General features: G+C 38.3%; 1 protein-coding gene across 5 annotated transcripts in view; it reads left to right on the top strand.

Moving 5' to 3' along the window:
- LOC138166932 (inter-alpha-trypsin inhibitor heavy chain H1-like) overlaps positions 1-14,001 on the top strand; it is a 32,593-nt gene continuing 18,592 nt past the window's right edge. For all 5 annotated transcript variants that reach the window (XM_069095414.1, XM_069095410.1, XM_069095409.1 and 2 more), the window contains exons 1-8: positions 1-162; positions 2,621-2,731; positions 9,640-9,765; positions 9,848-9,964; positions 11,414-11,582; positions 11,719-11,844; positions 12,239-12,420; positions 13,213-13,398. In XM_069095414.1, coding sequence (XP_068951515.1) covers positions 16-162; positions 2,621-2,731; positions 9,640-9,765; positions 9,848-9,964; positions 11,414-11,582; positions 11,719-11,844; positions 12,239-12,420; positions 13,213-13,398 — 1,164 coding nt within the window. In that variant the 5' untranslated portion in view covers positions 1-15. The remainder of the gene's footprint in view (positions 163-2,620; positions 2,732-9,639; positions 9,766-9,847; positions 9,965-11,413; positions 11,583-11,718; positions 11,845-12,238; positions 12,421-13,212; positions 13,399-14,001) is intronic.

Here is a 14,001-nt window from a genome sequence, read left to right as displayed (position 1 = left end):
GCCTCTGGGAGGAAAATGGAAAAATTCAACATTGCAGTCAATATTGGAGCCGGCAGCAAAGTCAGCTTTGAGTTGACTTATGAGGAGCTATTGAAGCGACACTTGGGAAAATATGAAATTGTCATTAAAGTTAAACCAAAGCAGCTGGTCAAACAGTTTGAGGTAAATATCTCTGGAATTGATTGTCTGTATCTGGAGAGTGTACCAGAAACGCTCCATGGACCCATCGCCTCTCTTGCTGTACCCCTTTCAGGGGAGTTTGGGAGGATCCCTAGATAGGCAGATGGGGACTAGCTTTATCTCATTCTGCAGCTTTGGGTAGGTCCCTTGTCCTCTCTAGGCCCCAGACTTTATATTTATAAAACGAGTAGATTGGAATAGATATTCCCTGAGGGCCCTTCCAACTCTGATATTGTCAAAATCTTGCTATCTCCTCAGTGGAGGTCCTTCATGTAAAGATGGATATAGTTAAAAAGGATATCTCTGTGGCATTGTGGTATAAAGGAAAGACTGTTGATTAAGGTTAGAGTTGGAGGACTTGGGTTTGAATCTAGGCCTTGCTATTTGCTAACTAGTTTTATGACTTTTGGCAAGTCATTTAATCTCCCTAAGTCTCAGTTTTCTTATCTGTAAAATGAAAGGAGGGGAGGCTAGGATCAAACACCTCTGATGCATCTTTCTGCCTTAGATGTTATTAATTGCTTAAGAGGGACTCAGGACCTTTTTGCCTGGAGGGTGAGCAATGGAAACTGAATCTTGGATGTTGGACTTTGGCCTGGCTTTTTGATAGTGGGCTTCCTGATCCTTGGTGTGGTGAAAAGGCAAGCAAGGTCTCACCCTGGTTATTTTGTGTCTCAAAGGATCTCTCAGGTGTAGTTTAGCACCTGAGAACCAGTTGCTTTTGATGTTCAGCACAGTTAAACCAGGACAAAGAGAGAAAGATTAAAAAGTTAAATCACCTAAGGAAAGTTTCACTTCTAACACTAAAAAATAATCTACTGCTGGGCCTAAGAGACTGGAGCAATGCACCCATTGCTTTCTAAGGGTTCCTTTTGCTCTTAACCCATGTGGACAGGTTTCAATCTTGGCGGCAGACTAGCCTCTAATGAGAGGTGTTAGACTCCCTTTTTCACACTCCTCAGCTTCCTACCTCCAGAACCTTGGGAAAGGTTGACTTAAAGAGTAGGTATTGGCTCTTATCTAGTTTTCCTCAAAGGGGAAATATAAAGGTTCTCAAGTTATAATATAAATCAGGCATGTAATTTCCTACACACGAAAGGAAAGCTAACAGACCCAAAATACTTACAGTGTGCATTGAAAGAACTTTAAAAAGGATTCTGTAACTTAACTTATAACTGCCATTATACTTCCTTAGGAAAAGGGTATTTAAACCACATCAGAACCAAAAGCCATTTGCAGGACTTCTGATTAGGCATTTGAGATTTCAACTCAGCTCTGCACTGTGCAAACAACTCCTGATCCATGTCTTCTGGTTAAATGAACCAGGCTTGGACCACTTCTCTTGTTGAAGGCCATCTTTTCCAAGAGTCCTGAAGCAGTTGCAGGAAACTCTTCTCCTGGCTTCAGTCATCTCTGATCTGACTGGACCCAGTACTTCCTGATCTCTGGGATTCATAAGGTTGTATTTAAGCCTAGGCACATCTATTGTTCACCAAGATGAGACCAATAAAGAAAAAACACAAAAGAGGTAGCCCCAAACCCAGGCTCAGGCTTTCCTCAGCAGGGCAAAAGCTCAGGATCTTATGATGACCAGGATGGAGAATAGGGCAAACTCCCCCTTTCCTACTCTTCATGTAAAGCAACTTGAGACAGTTCTGACAGTTGGATGGGAAGAAAGACTTGAGACTGGGGTCACCCTTTCTTAAATATTGCCAGTTCTTTCTGCTTACCAGCCAGTAAGGGGTCTCTTCCCTCACCTCAAAGCATAAGTCCTTCAGTACTGAGTCACACATGACTGGAAGCAGTTTTCAAAATATGCACATGATCAAGCAGAACGAGGAAAGGCAAGTCTGAGCATTCTCCATGGGATGGCCCTCGTTATTCATGTACCACCAATAGGAGTTATCCTTTGTAAGCACATCTCTGACCATGATAATGAGACCTAACAGCTGGGATTAAGGCCCTCTTTAGGTCTTCAACAATTGCTTTTTAATGATTATATTGAAGTATCAGTTGACTTGGAAAGATGTGATTAGGTGCAGAGTGAGTCTCTGTCCTGTTTATCCCAGAATCTTAGAATTATAGAACATTACAACTTGCAGGAATCTTAGAGATCTCCTGAGTCAACATGTTCATTGGACAGAATAGAGAGGCCTAGAGAAGGTGGGTGATTTGTCTAAGGTCATACAGAGAATTAGTGGCAGAGGTGAGTCTATAACACAGGTCCCCCACTTTTCAATCCAGTGGATTTTCTACTACCTTTGTGTATGGTACTGAGTGAATCGTTTCTTTGAGCATGTTAGGAAAAAGAGAGCTGATATCTCTGCCATTCACTTAACTTGTTTCAGATTGTACTTTTGTTTTCTTAGGTACTGTTATATTTGGGACAGAGGTGGGTGGGGTAGGAAGTCATACTATAATGCTTTTTTAAACTTTGAAGATTGAAGCAGACATCTTTGAACCACAAGAGATCAGCATGCTGGATGCTCAAGCATCTTTCCTCTCTGGAGACATGACCCAATTTATTGAAAAATCCTTCTCTGGAAAAAAGGTATGTTGAGTGATTTAAAAATACATGCTTATATTTTCATCCCTGGCCACTTCTCCATGAACATTAGATTTTTTTTTTTAATCCTGCCAATAACTGCTTTAAGGTATAGTCTCAGAAGTAGGAATATTGAACCTAAAGATATGCTCATTTTTGAATTTTTATATTTTATTTTTTAACTACATGTTATAACAATTTTTAACATTCTTTTAGAAAATTTAGAATCTCAAATTCTCTCTCTCCCTCCAGCTCGTTCCGTGTGAAGGCAAGCAATTTGATATATGTTATATATGTGCAGTCATGCAAAACATATTTCAAAATTAGCCATGTTGCAAAAGCAAACACAAACAAAAAAAATCCTCCAAGAAAAATAAAGTTTAGAAAGTGTGCATTTAGAAAATCTGCATTCAGACTCCATCAGTTCTTTCTTTGGAGGTATATAGCATTTTTCATTATAAGTCCTTTGGAATTGTCTTAGATCATTATATTGCTGAGACGAGCGAAGTAATTCAGAGTTGATCATTGTACAATATTGCTGTTATTGTGTACAATGTTCTCCAGGTTCTGTTCATTTCACTTTGCATCAGTTCATATAAATCTTAACAGATTTTTCTGAAATCCATTTGCTCATCATTTCTTATAGCACAATAGTATTCTATTACATACTACATACCACAACTTGCTTAACCATGCCCAAATTGATAGCCATCTTCTCAATTTCTAATTCTTTGCCACCACAAAAGAGCTGCCATAAATACTTTCTCTCTCTAAAGATCCTTTTCCTTTTTTAAAAATCTCTTGGGATTACAGATCTAGTAATGGTATTGATGGGTCAAAGGGTATGTACAATTTGATAGCCCTTTGGGCATAGGTTCAAATTGCTCTCTAGAATGGTTGGCTCAGTTCATAACTCTGCCAACAGTGATATGCTCATTTTTTCAACTCATTGTATAATTTCATATCCCCCCCCAAAGTTGGACCAATTCACCACTCTGCTAGCACAGTAACAGCATACTTGTTTTACTACAACCATGCCAGTACTGAATTTTGTTGGTTTTTATTATTTTTGACAATTTGTTGAATGTTGGCTCATCTCAGATTTGTTTTGCCTTGAATTTCTTTGACTCTTAGAGACTTGGGACCTTTTTATGTGGTTGTTGATAATTTGTGTTTTTTATTTCTTCAAGAACTATCCATTTGCTCACTTACATAACAGAGAATGGCTCATACTATTATATATTCTTTTTAGTTCCTCATACATTTTGGAACATTCAATCAATATATCTTTATTAAGAGCTTACTATGTGCCAGGCACTATACTAAGCAAAGGGGGGGGGGCATGGTACAAAGAAAGTAAAAAGCCCCACAATCCGATCCCTTAAAGAGCTCACACTCTAATGGAAGAGACACCAATTATGCACATTCAAGACATACACAGTGTAAATGGGATGAATTTTCAGAAGGAAGCCCTAATGGCAAGGCATGGGAAGGAAGATGCGGAAAAGCCTCTTGCAAAGTGGGATGTGCACTGAGTTTTGAGGGAAGTCAGAGAAGCCAGTAGAACATTCCAGGTGTGGGGAACAGCTGCAAAATGGAAGGAATTGGGAGATGGAGTGTTCTGAGCAAGAAATGGCAAGAAGGTCAGTGTTACTGGATTGTGGGAGTAAAGTGTAAGAAAACTAGGAAGAAGCCAGATTGTGAAGGGCTTAAAAAGCAAATAAGACTTTATATTTGACCTTGGAATCAGTAGGGAGTCATTAGCATTACTGAATCGAGAGTGAGGGGGTAGGAGTGGTAGCAAGGTCAGACCTGTACTTGAGGATCACTTTGGCAGCTGAGTGCAGGTGTCCTGAAGTGGGAAAGATTTACCATAGGGAAATCAATGTCCAGGCTCTTTCAATAGTCCAGGTTCGAAACCGTGAGAGCCTGTACCAGGGTGGGGGCTGTGTGAGGGAAGAAAAGGGAACACATATGAGAGATGGCATAAAGGTTTGGCAACAGATTGGATATGTGAAGGAGAGGGCAAGAAAAGGACATTGATGTGAACTGAGGTGTCTGGGAGGATGCCAGACTTTCATCAGTTAACACTTCATGCAAAGACTACCCTTCCTCCACCTGCTACTTTCTTTCCTTCTCATTTTGGATACAGTGCTTTGTGCTGTAGAAAACTGTTTAAAAAGTCAAATTCATCTATTTTATCTCTTATAACTTCCTTTACTGTCATTGAAATAATACAAGAAAGTTATTATAATCACTCTTGTGGGAATCAGCATGACATAACGGTTAGTATGTTGAACTTGGATTGAAATCCTACCTCTGACACTAGTTATGTGAGCCTAGGAAAATCACTGAAACTCTCAGAGCCTCAGGGAACTAAGTATAGGACTTATTTACAAACTCATTGATGAATTGAAATCTATGCTATTGGAAGAAGCTCCCACACCAGGCATTTCCTATGCTGAGGAAATCATGGATCTTTTATGTATTCATGTATACCCTTGCATAATTTCCCTTTAAGTTATGACTTGTTAAGAATTAATTCTCTCTCCATAGTTGTGAAAGACTGAACATTTCCTTCATCTCTAGTTTGTTATGGTGTGGTTTTTATTTATTTTAAAATTTGGTGAGATATGGCACAAATACTTTTCAACAAATACTTAAATAGATATCTTTATAAAATACATTATCTGAATAAAACTGCATTATTGATTATTAACAGAAAGAAGAGACTATGTAACATTACAGTATGGTACTAACATTGACTAGTACTAGCATTTGACTAGTGTTTTTTGTTTTGTTTTGTTTTTGTTTGTTTGTTTTATGTTTCCTTTGTTGACATTATTGCATTCACAATAGGGGGGAGAGCTTTGTTTTCTGTATTTTCAATTATTGCAGACAAGTCTTTCCTTGTTTCTCTGATTTTTTATAGTCATTATTCCTTATGGGGTAGTAATATTCCATTCCATTAACATACCAAAATTCATATATTCATTGCACAATTATTTTTTACACATGGACTTCCTAGGTTTTTAAAAAATTGTTATTATTATCACAAATAAGGTTGCTATGAATATTTTTGTATATAGGTTTTTTTCTTTTTGTCAGTAACATTTTTGGGTGTGATTCTATAATAAGATCTCTGGGATAAAATATGAACAATTTAGTACTTTTCTTATATAATTTGTTTTCCAGAATGGTTGAACCTCTTAATGACTACACAGGAAATGAGGTGACATGCATGTTTTCCCCCTGAGTTTTAGCGTCTTTGTTAGCTTGTGTCAGGCAGTTATTTGCAGCTTGAATTTCTTCTTTTGAAAATTACTCATTGATTCCTTGAACACTTGTCTATTGGGGAAGGGATCTTAATATTATGTTTGTGTTAATTCCCTACAGACCATTGTCAAATTTTTATCAGAGATGTTTAGTGCAAAATTTTCTTAATCCCACGTATTTTCTTCTGAGTCTGGATGCTTTGATTTTATTCGTTCAAAAACATTTACATTTTATATAATTGAGATAGTCTCTTCTGTCTTTTATGATTTCATCTACTTCTTATCTAGTTCCAAAGCTTTGCCCTATTCTTAACTGTGAAAGATAAAACCTATCATACTCTAATTTTAAAAGATTATGTGGCTTTTTGTACTTAGATAACTTATCTACTTGCATTTTATTATGTGAGATGTAAGATGTTGATCTAATTTTTTCACCAACTTACTTTTCAGTTTTCTTATCAGTTATCATTGAATAATGAGTCTTTTCCTTAGTAATTTGTATTTTCTTGGGTTTGTTGAACAGTACATTACTGTGTGAATTTATTTTATGATTATCTAATCCATCATATTGGCATAGTTTGTAACTTATTTTGTCCACCAGCCAATAGTTTTAATAATTACTGCTTAATAGTATTTAGCCCTAAGACTTCATCTTTCCTACTTTTAAATTTATGTTCCTTAACCTTTTATTTTATTATGTTCATTAACCTTTTCTTAACATATTATTTACATTGTAGTATAACCTATATTTCCTTAATCTATTCTTAACCTTTCATTCCTTCAATGTCATTATTTTTTCTAATTTTATAAAGTATCCCTTTGATAATTTGGTCAGCATAGCACAAAATTTTTAGGTTAATTTAGGAACTTTCCTCATTTTTACTATGTTGGTGTAGCCCAGCCATAAAAACTGAATATTACAATATTGCTGTTACTATGTATAATGATTTCCTGGTTCCACTTATTTTACTTTGCATTAGGTCATATAGGTCTTCTCATATTTTCCTGAAACCATCCCCCTCATCAATAAAACAGTACAGACCTAGTAGTGGCATTGCTGAGCCAAAGTGCATGCACAGTTTTTTAGCCCTTTGGGCATAGTTCCAAATTGTTTTCCATAATGGTTATATAAGTCCACAACTCCAACAACAATGAATGAATGTACCAATTTTCCCACATCCCCTCCAGTATTTGTCATTTCTCATAGGTATAAAGTGTTACCTCAGAGTTGTTTTAATTTGCATTTCTTCAATCAATAGTGATTTAGAATATTTTTTCATATGACTATAGAGAACTTTGTTTCTTCTTACAAAAACTGCCTGTTCATATCCTTTGACTGTTTGTCAACTAGGGAATGATTTATATTCTTATAAATTTGATTCAATTCTCTATCTATTTGAGAGACACTTGCTATAAAAATTTCACCCCCAGTTTTCTGATTTCTTTCTAATCTTGTCTGCATTGTGCAAAACCTTTTAAATTATAATCAAAATTATCCATTTTACATCTGTAATGCTCTCTGTTTCTTGTTTGGTAACAAATACTTCCCTTATCTATGGAATTGACAGTTAAACTATCCCACACTCCCATAATTTGCTTATAGAATTACCTTTTCTGTCTAAACCATGTACTCATTTTAATTGGGCCTTGGCACATGGTGTGAGGTGCTGATTTATAGCTATTGTTCTTGTTCCATTGTTTTTCAGTCATGTCTGACTCTTTGTGAACCCATTTGGGGTTTTCTTGGCAAAGATACAAGAGTGATAAAAGAACTTGACCATAAAGGGCCACTGCAGTAGCAAGGAAAACCAAGACACAAATCCAATAGAAGATCTTGTCTTCCTCCTTTCTGATTCTTTTAATAACAATATTTTATATTTTTACAAATATTCTATTTAATTTCTTTTCTGTTTTATTGCTTAATTGGGCAAAATAGTTCTAATTTCCTTTATGTCTTTTTCTTTTGGATAAATTCTCTGTTTTCATTTTTGATATTAGCAATTGGTTTTCCTTCCTTTTGTATCAGAGTAGCTAATGGTTTATTTATTTTATTAACTATTCTGAAAAATCATTGCCTTTAATTTTTTAATTCAATGGTTTGTTTTCTAATTTCAATTTTTTAATATCTTCTTTGATTTTTAAAATTTCTATTTTTGTGTTTGATGTTTTTAGATTTATTTCTTTTTTAATTTTTTAGTTATGTCCCATTCATTAATTTGTTCTTTTGTATTTTGTTGATGAAAGCTTATTGAAATATAAATATTCTCCTCTAAGAATTGCTTTGCCTACATCCCAAAAGTTTTGTTATGTTGTCCCATTATTGTAATGCTCATTAATGGAATATCTATTGATTCTATGATTTGCTCTTTGATTTATCAATTCTTTATGATTAAATTATTTATCCTCCAGTTAAGTTTAAACCTTTTCTTCAAAGGTCCTGTATTTATTTTAATTATCATTGTTTCGTGGTCAGTAATGGATATGCTTAATATTTCTACTTTTCTGCATTTGTTTATACTCTAGCATATGGTCAATTTTTGTTAAAGTTTCATGTATATAACTGAAGAACATGTATATTCCTTTATATTACCATTCAGTAATTTCCAGAGATATATCGCATTTAACTTTTCTAAAATTGTATTCAGGGGGTGGCTAGGTGGCACAGTGAATAGAGTCAGGAGGACTTGAGTTCAAATCTGGCTTCAGACACTTAACACTTACTAGCTGCGTGACCTTGGGCAAGTCACTTAACCCCAATTTCCCTGCCCTCCCCACTCCAAAACTGCAAAAGAAATAATAATAAAATAAAATTGTATTGAGGTCCTTTACTTCTTCCTTATTTATCTTTTCATTAGGTTTGTCTAGGTCTGAAAGGGACACACTGAAGTCTCTAACTATTATAGTGCCGTTTCACTCTGTAATTTGTTTAACTTTTCTGTCAGGTGGTTAGATATAGTTAGATATATAATTTGGTCTATAAATATTTATTATTGACATTGCATTACCTATGATGCCTTTAAGCATAATGTAGTTTATGCTTATTATGTAGTATATATACATACTTCTTTAATTTTCTTTATTTGAAAGCCTCTTTTGAGGTTCATTTGGCCGCCCCCCCCCCCCGCTTTTCTTTCCATTCTCTTATTGTTTATCTGGTGTGGCATTACTATCTTTACTTAGGCTGGGGTTATTGTGTAGTTCTTTGACAACCTTTAATTCCACCATCTTGCCAGAAGTTTCTCAAAATCTTGTTTTTAGCAGGGCTCTGTGGACAGAACCAGAGCTGTTTGTAGATGCCTCTGAGCATTGAAGGGACACCATTTGAAGGAAATATTATGGCCCTTGTAACTCTTAGAACCCCAGCTCTGTTTACTTTTTCCTCTTTCTCTTTCATATGAGGAAAGAATCCGATGATCTTATTAAAGGTGTAGACAAACATTTTCATCTACTCAGCCTTCCTAAAGCTAATGTTTCTATTTCCTTCTCATATTCATGTAGGGAGGAACATTTAATCACTATTAGATACATGGGCATTCCTTAAAAGAAGGGGGTAACCTCTTGTTTCCTTTGGAGGCATAGCAAAATATTCTAGCTGATAATAATGGTTAAATAAAGCATTTTTCAATTGAATGATTTCAGGGTCGTGTGTATTTCAATCCTACAATTGATCAACAACAGACCTGCCCCACTTGCACCAAATCCTTCTTGGATGGAGATTTTACAATAAAATATGATGTGAAAAGAGACACATTATGTGACCTGCAGGTAGGTTCCCCTTTAGAATATGAGCTAACAAACAGATGGGTGTATGAAATGAATTCCTTAACTTATCTCTCTCTTGATTCAGGTGGTCAATAAATATTTTGCACAATTCTTTGCACCAAAAAACCTGAAGAGCATGATCAAGAATGTAGTTTTTGTGATAGACATTAGTGGATCTATGGCTGGTCAGAAAATAAAGCAGGTGAGTGACAGCCTTTGCAGGAGTGAAAAGTTTCATCAATTATCTCTGATCCACACAACAGAAATTTTAAATAACCAGACCAACTTCTTATCCATCTATTCGGGGTTTTCCTTGAAAGGTAGGGTTGGGGAGGTTGAGTTATATCCCTATTCAGAAGCATAGTAGTGGTCTCCTGGGAAAAGCATGAATGAGGAGACCAGTTTTTATACACTAACCAGCTGTATTTTCAATCCTCTTTTCCTCTGTTTCTTCATTTGAAAATAGTAATAATAATAACTGCCCCACCTACTTCACAGGGATGTCATGATAACAGAGATAGCACTCCTAGAATTTGATCCATGCTAAACAGGTATAAGGTGACAGAAAAATCAATAAGACATGGTACCTGCCTTCACAGAGTATGCAATTGAGTAGGGAGAAATGAGATAAACATATGGATAAAGTATATACAAGTCAGAGTATAACTCCATAAGGGGAATGCAAAATGCTGAGATCATTGAGGTAGATGGCTAAGATTATAGGTGTCACAGTGGAGAAAATGTTGGACAAGGAATTAGGAATTCCTGAGTTCAAAGTCTGTTTCAGACACTTACTTTAGCTATGCGACCCTTCATTAGTTAACCTCTCTCGGTTTCTTCATCTGTAAAATGAGTATAATCATGGCACCAACCCCTCAAACTCATTGGGTAGATCAAAGGAGGTAGTATCTGTACAACACTTTTTGAACTTTGAAGTGCTAAATAAATGCCAGCTCTAATTATTATTGCATCAAATAGAGAGAGAGCTTCCAGATGGGAGAGTTAGCATAAAACGATCATTGGGGGGAGTCTGGACAGATTGGGAACTGACAGAATGGAATCTCCCTCCATGGGTGCACCTGTATGGGGTGAGAGATGCATTGCATTGCATCACAGCTAGTTTTAAAGGCAGGAGATGAGCCCAGGTTTTCCTGATTGGAAGGCCAGCCTCCCCTATGCTGTACTGCCACTCTGTGACACTTTCATCTATGTCTAGGAAAACAGAGATCAATGCATGGCTTATATTAACCTTTTCCCTGCCCCAGGACTCCCATTCATATTGAGCAGTAAGACCCCTTCATTCTTCTAAACATGGCTTTTTATGATTTTTCTTGCTATCTCCTTCACTCCACACAGCAGCCTTTTGCTCCCTTGGGAACTTCTAAGCACTCTCCACTCCATCCAGCCTGTCTTCCATCCCATCCTTCACCATTCAGTGACCTGGTTCGTGCTTGCCTCCCTGTTCAAGCCCCCTGGCTGGGCTTGATGGGCATGACTTACATTGTCTATGACCGAAGGGACATACTTCTGCTCAGTGGTGCCTCCCCGAGGTCACTCTGGGCACCCCACTCCCAAATATACCTCCAGCAGCCTTTCATGTCCTTTCAAGTGTTAAGTCCTGTCTTCTAATAAGCTCGGTTCTTTCTTCTAGACGAGGCAGGCTCTCCTTAAGATCCTGGATGACATTAAGCCAGATGACTACTTCAATTTCATCCTTTTCGGGGGCCACGTAAGAGCATGGAAAAATTCCCTCATCCAGGCCACAGATGCCAATTTGCAGGAAGCCAGACTCTTCGTGCAAAACTTCGGTCTTGCAGGCGGTAAATGCCGGTGGGGTTTTGTCCTGCTTTGCTTCCTGTACCACATGACACTCAGTTATTTTCATCCTTTTCTCCTTGAAACAAAATGACCAACTTGGTCCCTTTTCCAAACCATCCCTTTTTACCTCCAATGCAGCAACAAACCTGAATGGTGGTTTGTTAGAGGGAATTAATATCCTGAATAAAGCTCATGAAGTTGACCCCAGGCTCAGAAATAATGCTCCCATCGTCATCATGTTAACGGATGGTGAACCTACTGTGGGTAAGTCCCCCCAAGTCCTCATAAATCAGGCAAGGCAGTTGTGAAGTTCATTTAACAAATGCTAAGCAGCCACTGAATACAAGGCTAGGGACCTTGCTATTGGTTTGGGGAGACAGATGAGTGAGCCCTGGCCCCTACCTATAGGAGCTTTCTGTTTAGTGACTAATGATGATGATGATGATGATGATGATAACTAGCATTTATATAGCATTTTTAGGTCTGCAAAGCTCTTTACAAATATTTTCTCATTCTCACAACAACCCTGGGAGGTGAGTGCTTTGCCCATTTTACAGATGAGGAAGCTGAGGCAGACAAGCAGGGGAGGAGACAGGAATAGAGAGTCCCCACTGGGGGGAATGTTATGACTTTGCCAATTTTTATGTCTGAAAAAAAGGGGAGACCAATCTTACCCAAATCCGAATGAATGTCAAGAATGCTGTCCAAGGGAAGTTTCCACTCTACAATCTGGGCTTTGGAGAAAATGTAGACTTTACTTTCTTGGAGGCAATGTCTCTGGAGAATAATGGGGCAGCTCGCAGAATTTACAGAGATAATGATGCAGCTGAGCAGTTACGGGTATGTGATCCCTGGGGCTTCCAAAGCTGGGCTTTCCTGGTCACAGGCAATGCATTTTATCCTTGTGCTGTGAAAAACAGAGAAACAGAGAATCTCAGAATGTGAGAACAAGAATGTGAGGGACCTTGGAGGTCTTCTGGCCCAATCCTCTCATATTACAGAGGGGGAAGCTGAGGCTGAGAAGGGACTTGAGTGAGGTCATACAGTGAGATAACGACAGAATTGGAAGAAGGTGTTTAATTGCTCTGAGAAGTAGCCCATGTCATAGAAACAACTGGGCCAGATCAAGCAAGAGGGCAGGCAGGCAGACAACCTGAGCATTCTCTACTGTTTCTGTGTCTTTTGTAAATGAAGGTGCCTTGTTATCAAAACTGAAAAGTAATGACTTGAAACTTTGCCTGTGGCATGAAGGAAGGAAATACTATAGTACTGGATCTGTCACTAATTCACTGTGATCCTGGGAAGGCCACCTCACCACTGACCCTCAGTTTCCATCTTGGTAAAAATGAAGGGTTGGATGAGATGGTCACTTCCAATTCTAACATTCTGTGTCCCTGAAATCCAATACAAGTCACTGTTGGTCCTAGAAAGGTTCCTCCTCTAGAAAGTCTTCCGAATGTCTATCCTCCAGTCTTGCATGAACAGAAAACTGTGTAGATTTTCTTGAGGTTCAGAACACTGTTATTCCCTTCATTCAGAAACTTGAAAAAGGTGTGAGGAGTGGGGAAGAGGTAAGAGGGTCTCAATTTCGTGAGGCCTTCTCTCCACAACAGCTTCTTGTGTCTCCTACAGGGCTTTTACGAGGAAGTTGCCAACCCCCTGCTCACAGATGTGGAATTCCAGTATCCCAAGGCCTCTATCCACGCCCTGACAGAGAATCGGGTCAAGCAATTCTATGATGGCTCTGAGATTGTGGTAGCTGGACAGCTCACCGATGGTGGAAAGAAGGACTTTAAAGCTGAAGTGACTGGCCGTGGTGTGAGTAGCCAAAGAATGAGACACCAAGTCCAACTCCTTTGTTTTACAGATGGGGAAACTGAGGCAGACAGCAATGAAGTGACTTGCTTAGGATTACAGAGCTAATAAGTGTCTGAGACAGGGTTTGAAAACAGGTCTTACTGACTCCAGATCCAGTCTTCCTCTAAGCAAACTTAGTGCCTCCTCTCTTCTCCTCAACTTCAGGAGATACTCAGCCTACAGAGTATGAAGCCCACACACAGGCTACTCCTTTCCCAGCCCTCTCCCTGGAAGGCAGCTGAGCCATAGTTCTCTTCCCAAGGATCCAAGTACTCAGATTGCACCCCCAGTCACGATCTAGCCAGAGTAAACACTCCACAGAGCAAAGCTAGCACTTTTTGTATCTGGGTCAAGCAGCACCAAAAAATCCCCTCAGATTAACTTTTAAAGTCACCTTGTGTAGTGAGAGAGCCCCCGGGGCAATGTGAGACTGACACTGGGAGAAGCAGAGCGGGTAAGGTACTAGGGAGGAAATCCCTGGGAAAGGGCACCAGCTGGTAGCCTCCCAATCTAACTAATTACTCTTGCTACCTCGTGTTGAGCTGTTGTCTCTCTCCTGCTGAT

This window comes from Petaurus breviceps, unplaced genomic scaffold (genome assembly GCF_028583685.1).
Source record: "Petaurus breviceps papuanus isolate PSGF00001 unplaced genomic scaffold, PetGlider_PUasm1.0 227, whole genome shotgun sequence".
In the NCBI taxonomy this organism is placed as follows: domain Eukaryota; kingdom Metazoa; phylum Chordata; class Mammalia; order Diprotodontia; family Petauridae; genus Petaurus; species Petaurus breviceps.
The sequence above is the reverse complement of the archived record's forward strand: the minus strand, read 5'-3'. Positions and strand labels throughout refer to the sequence as shown.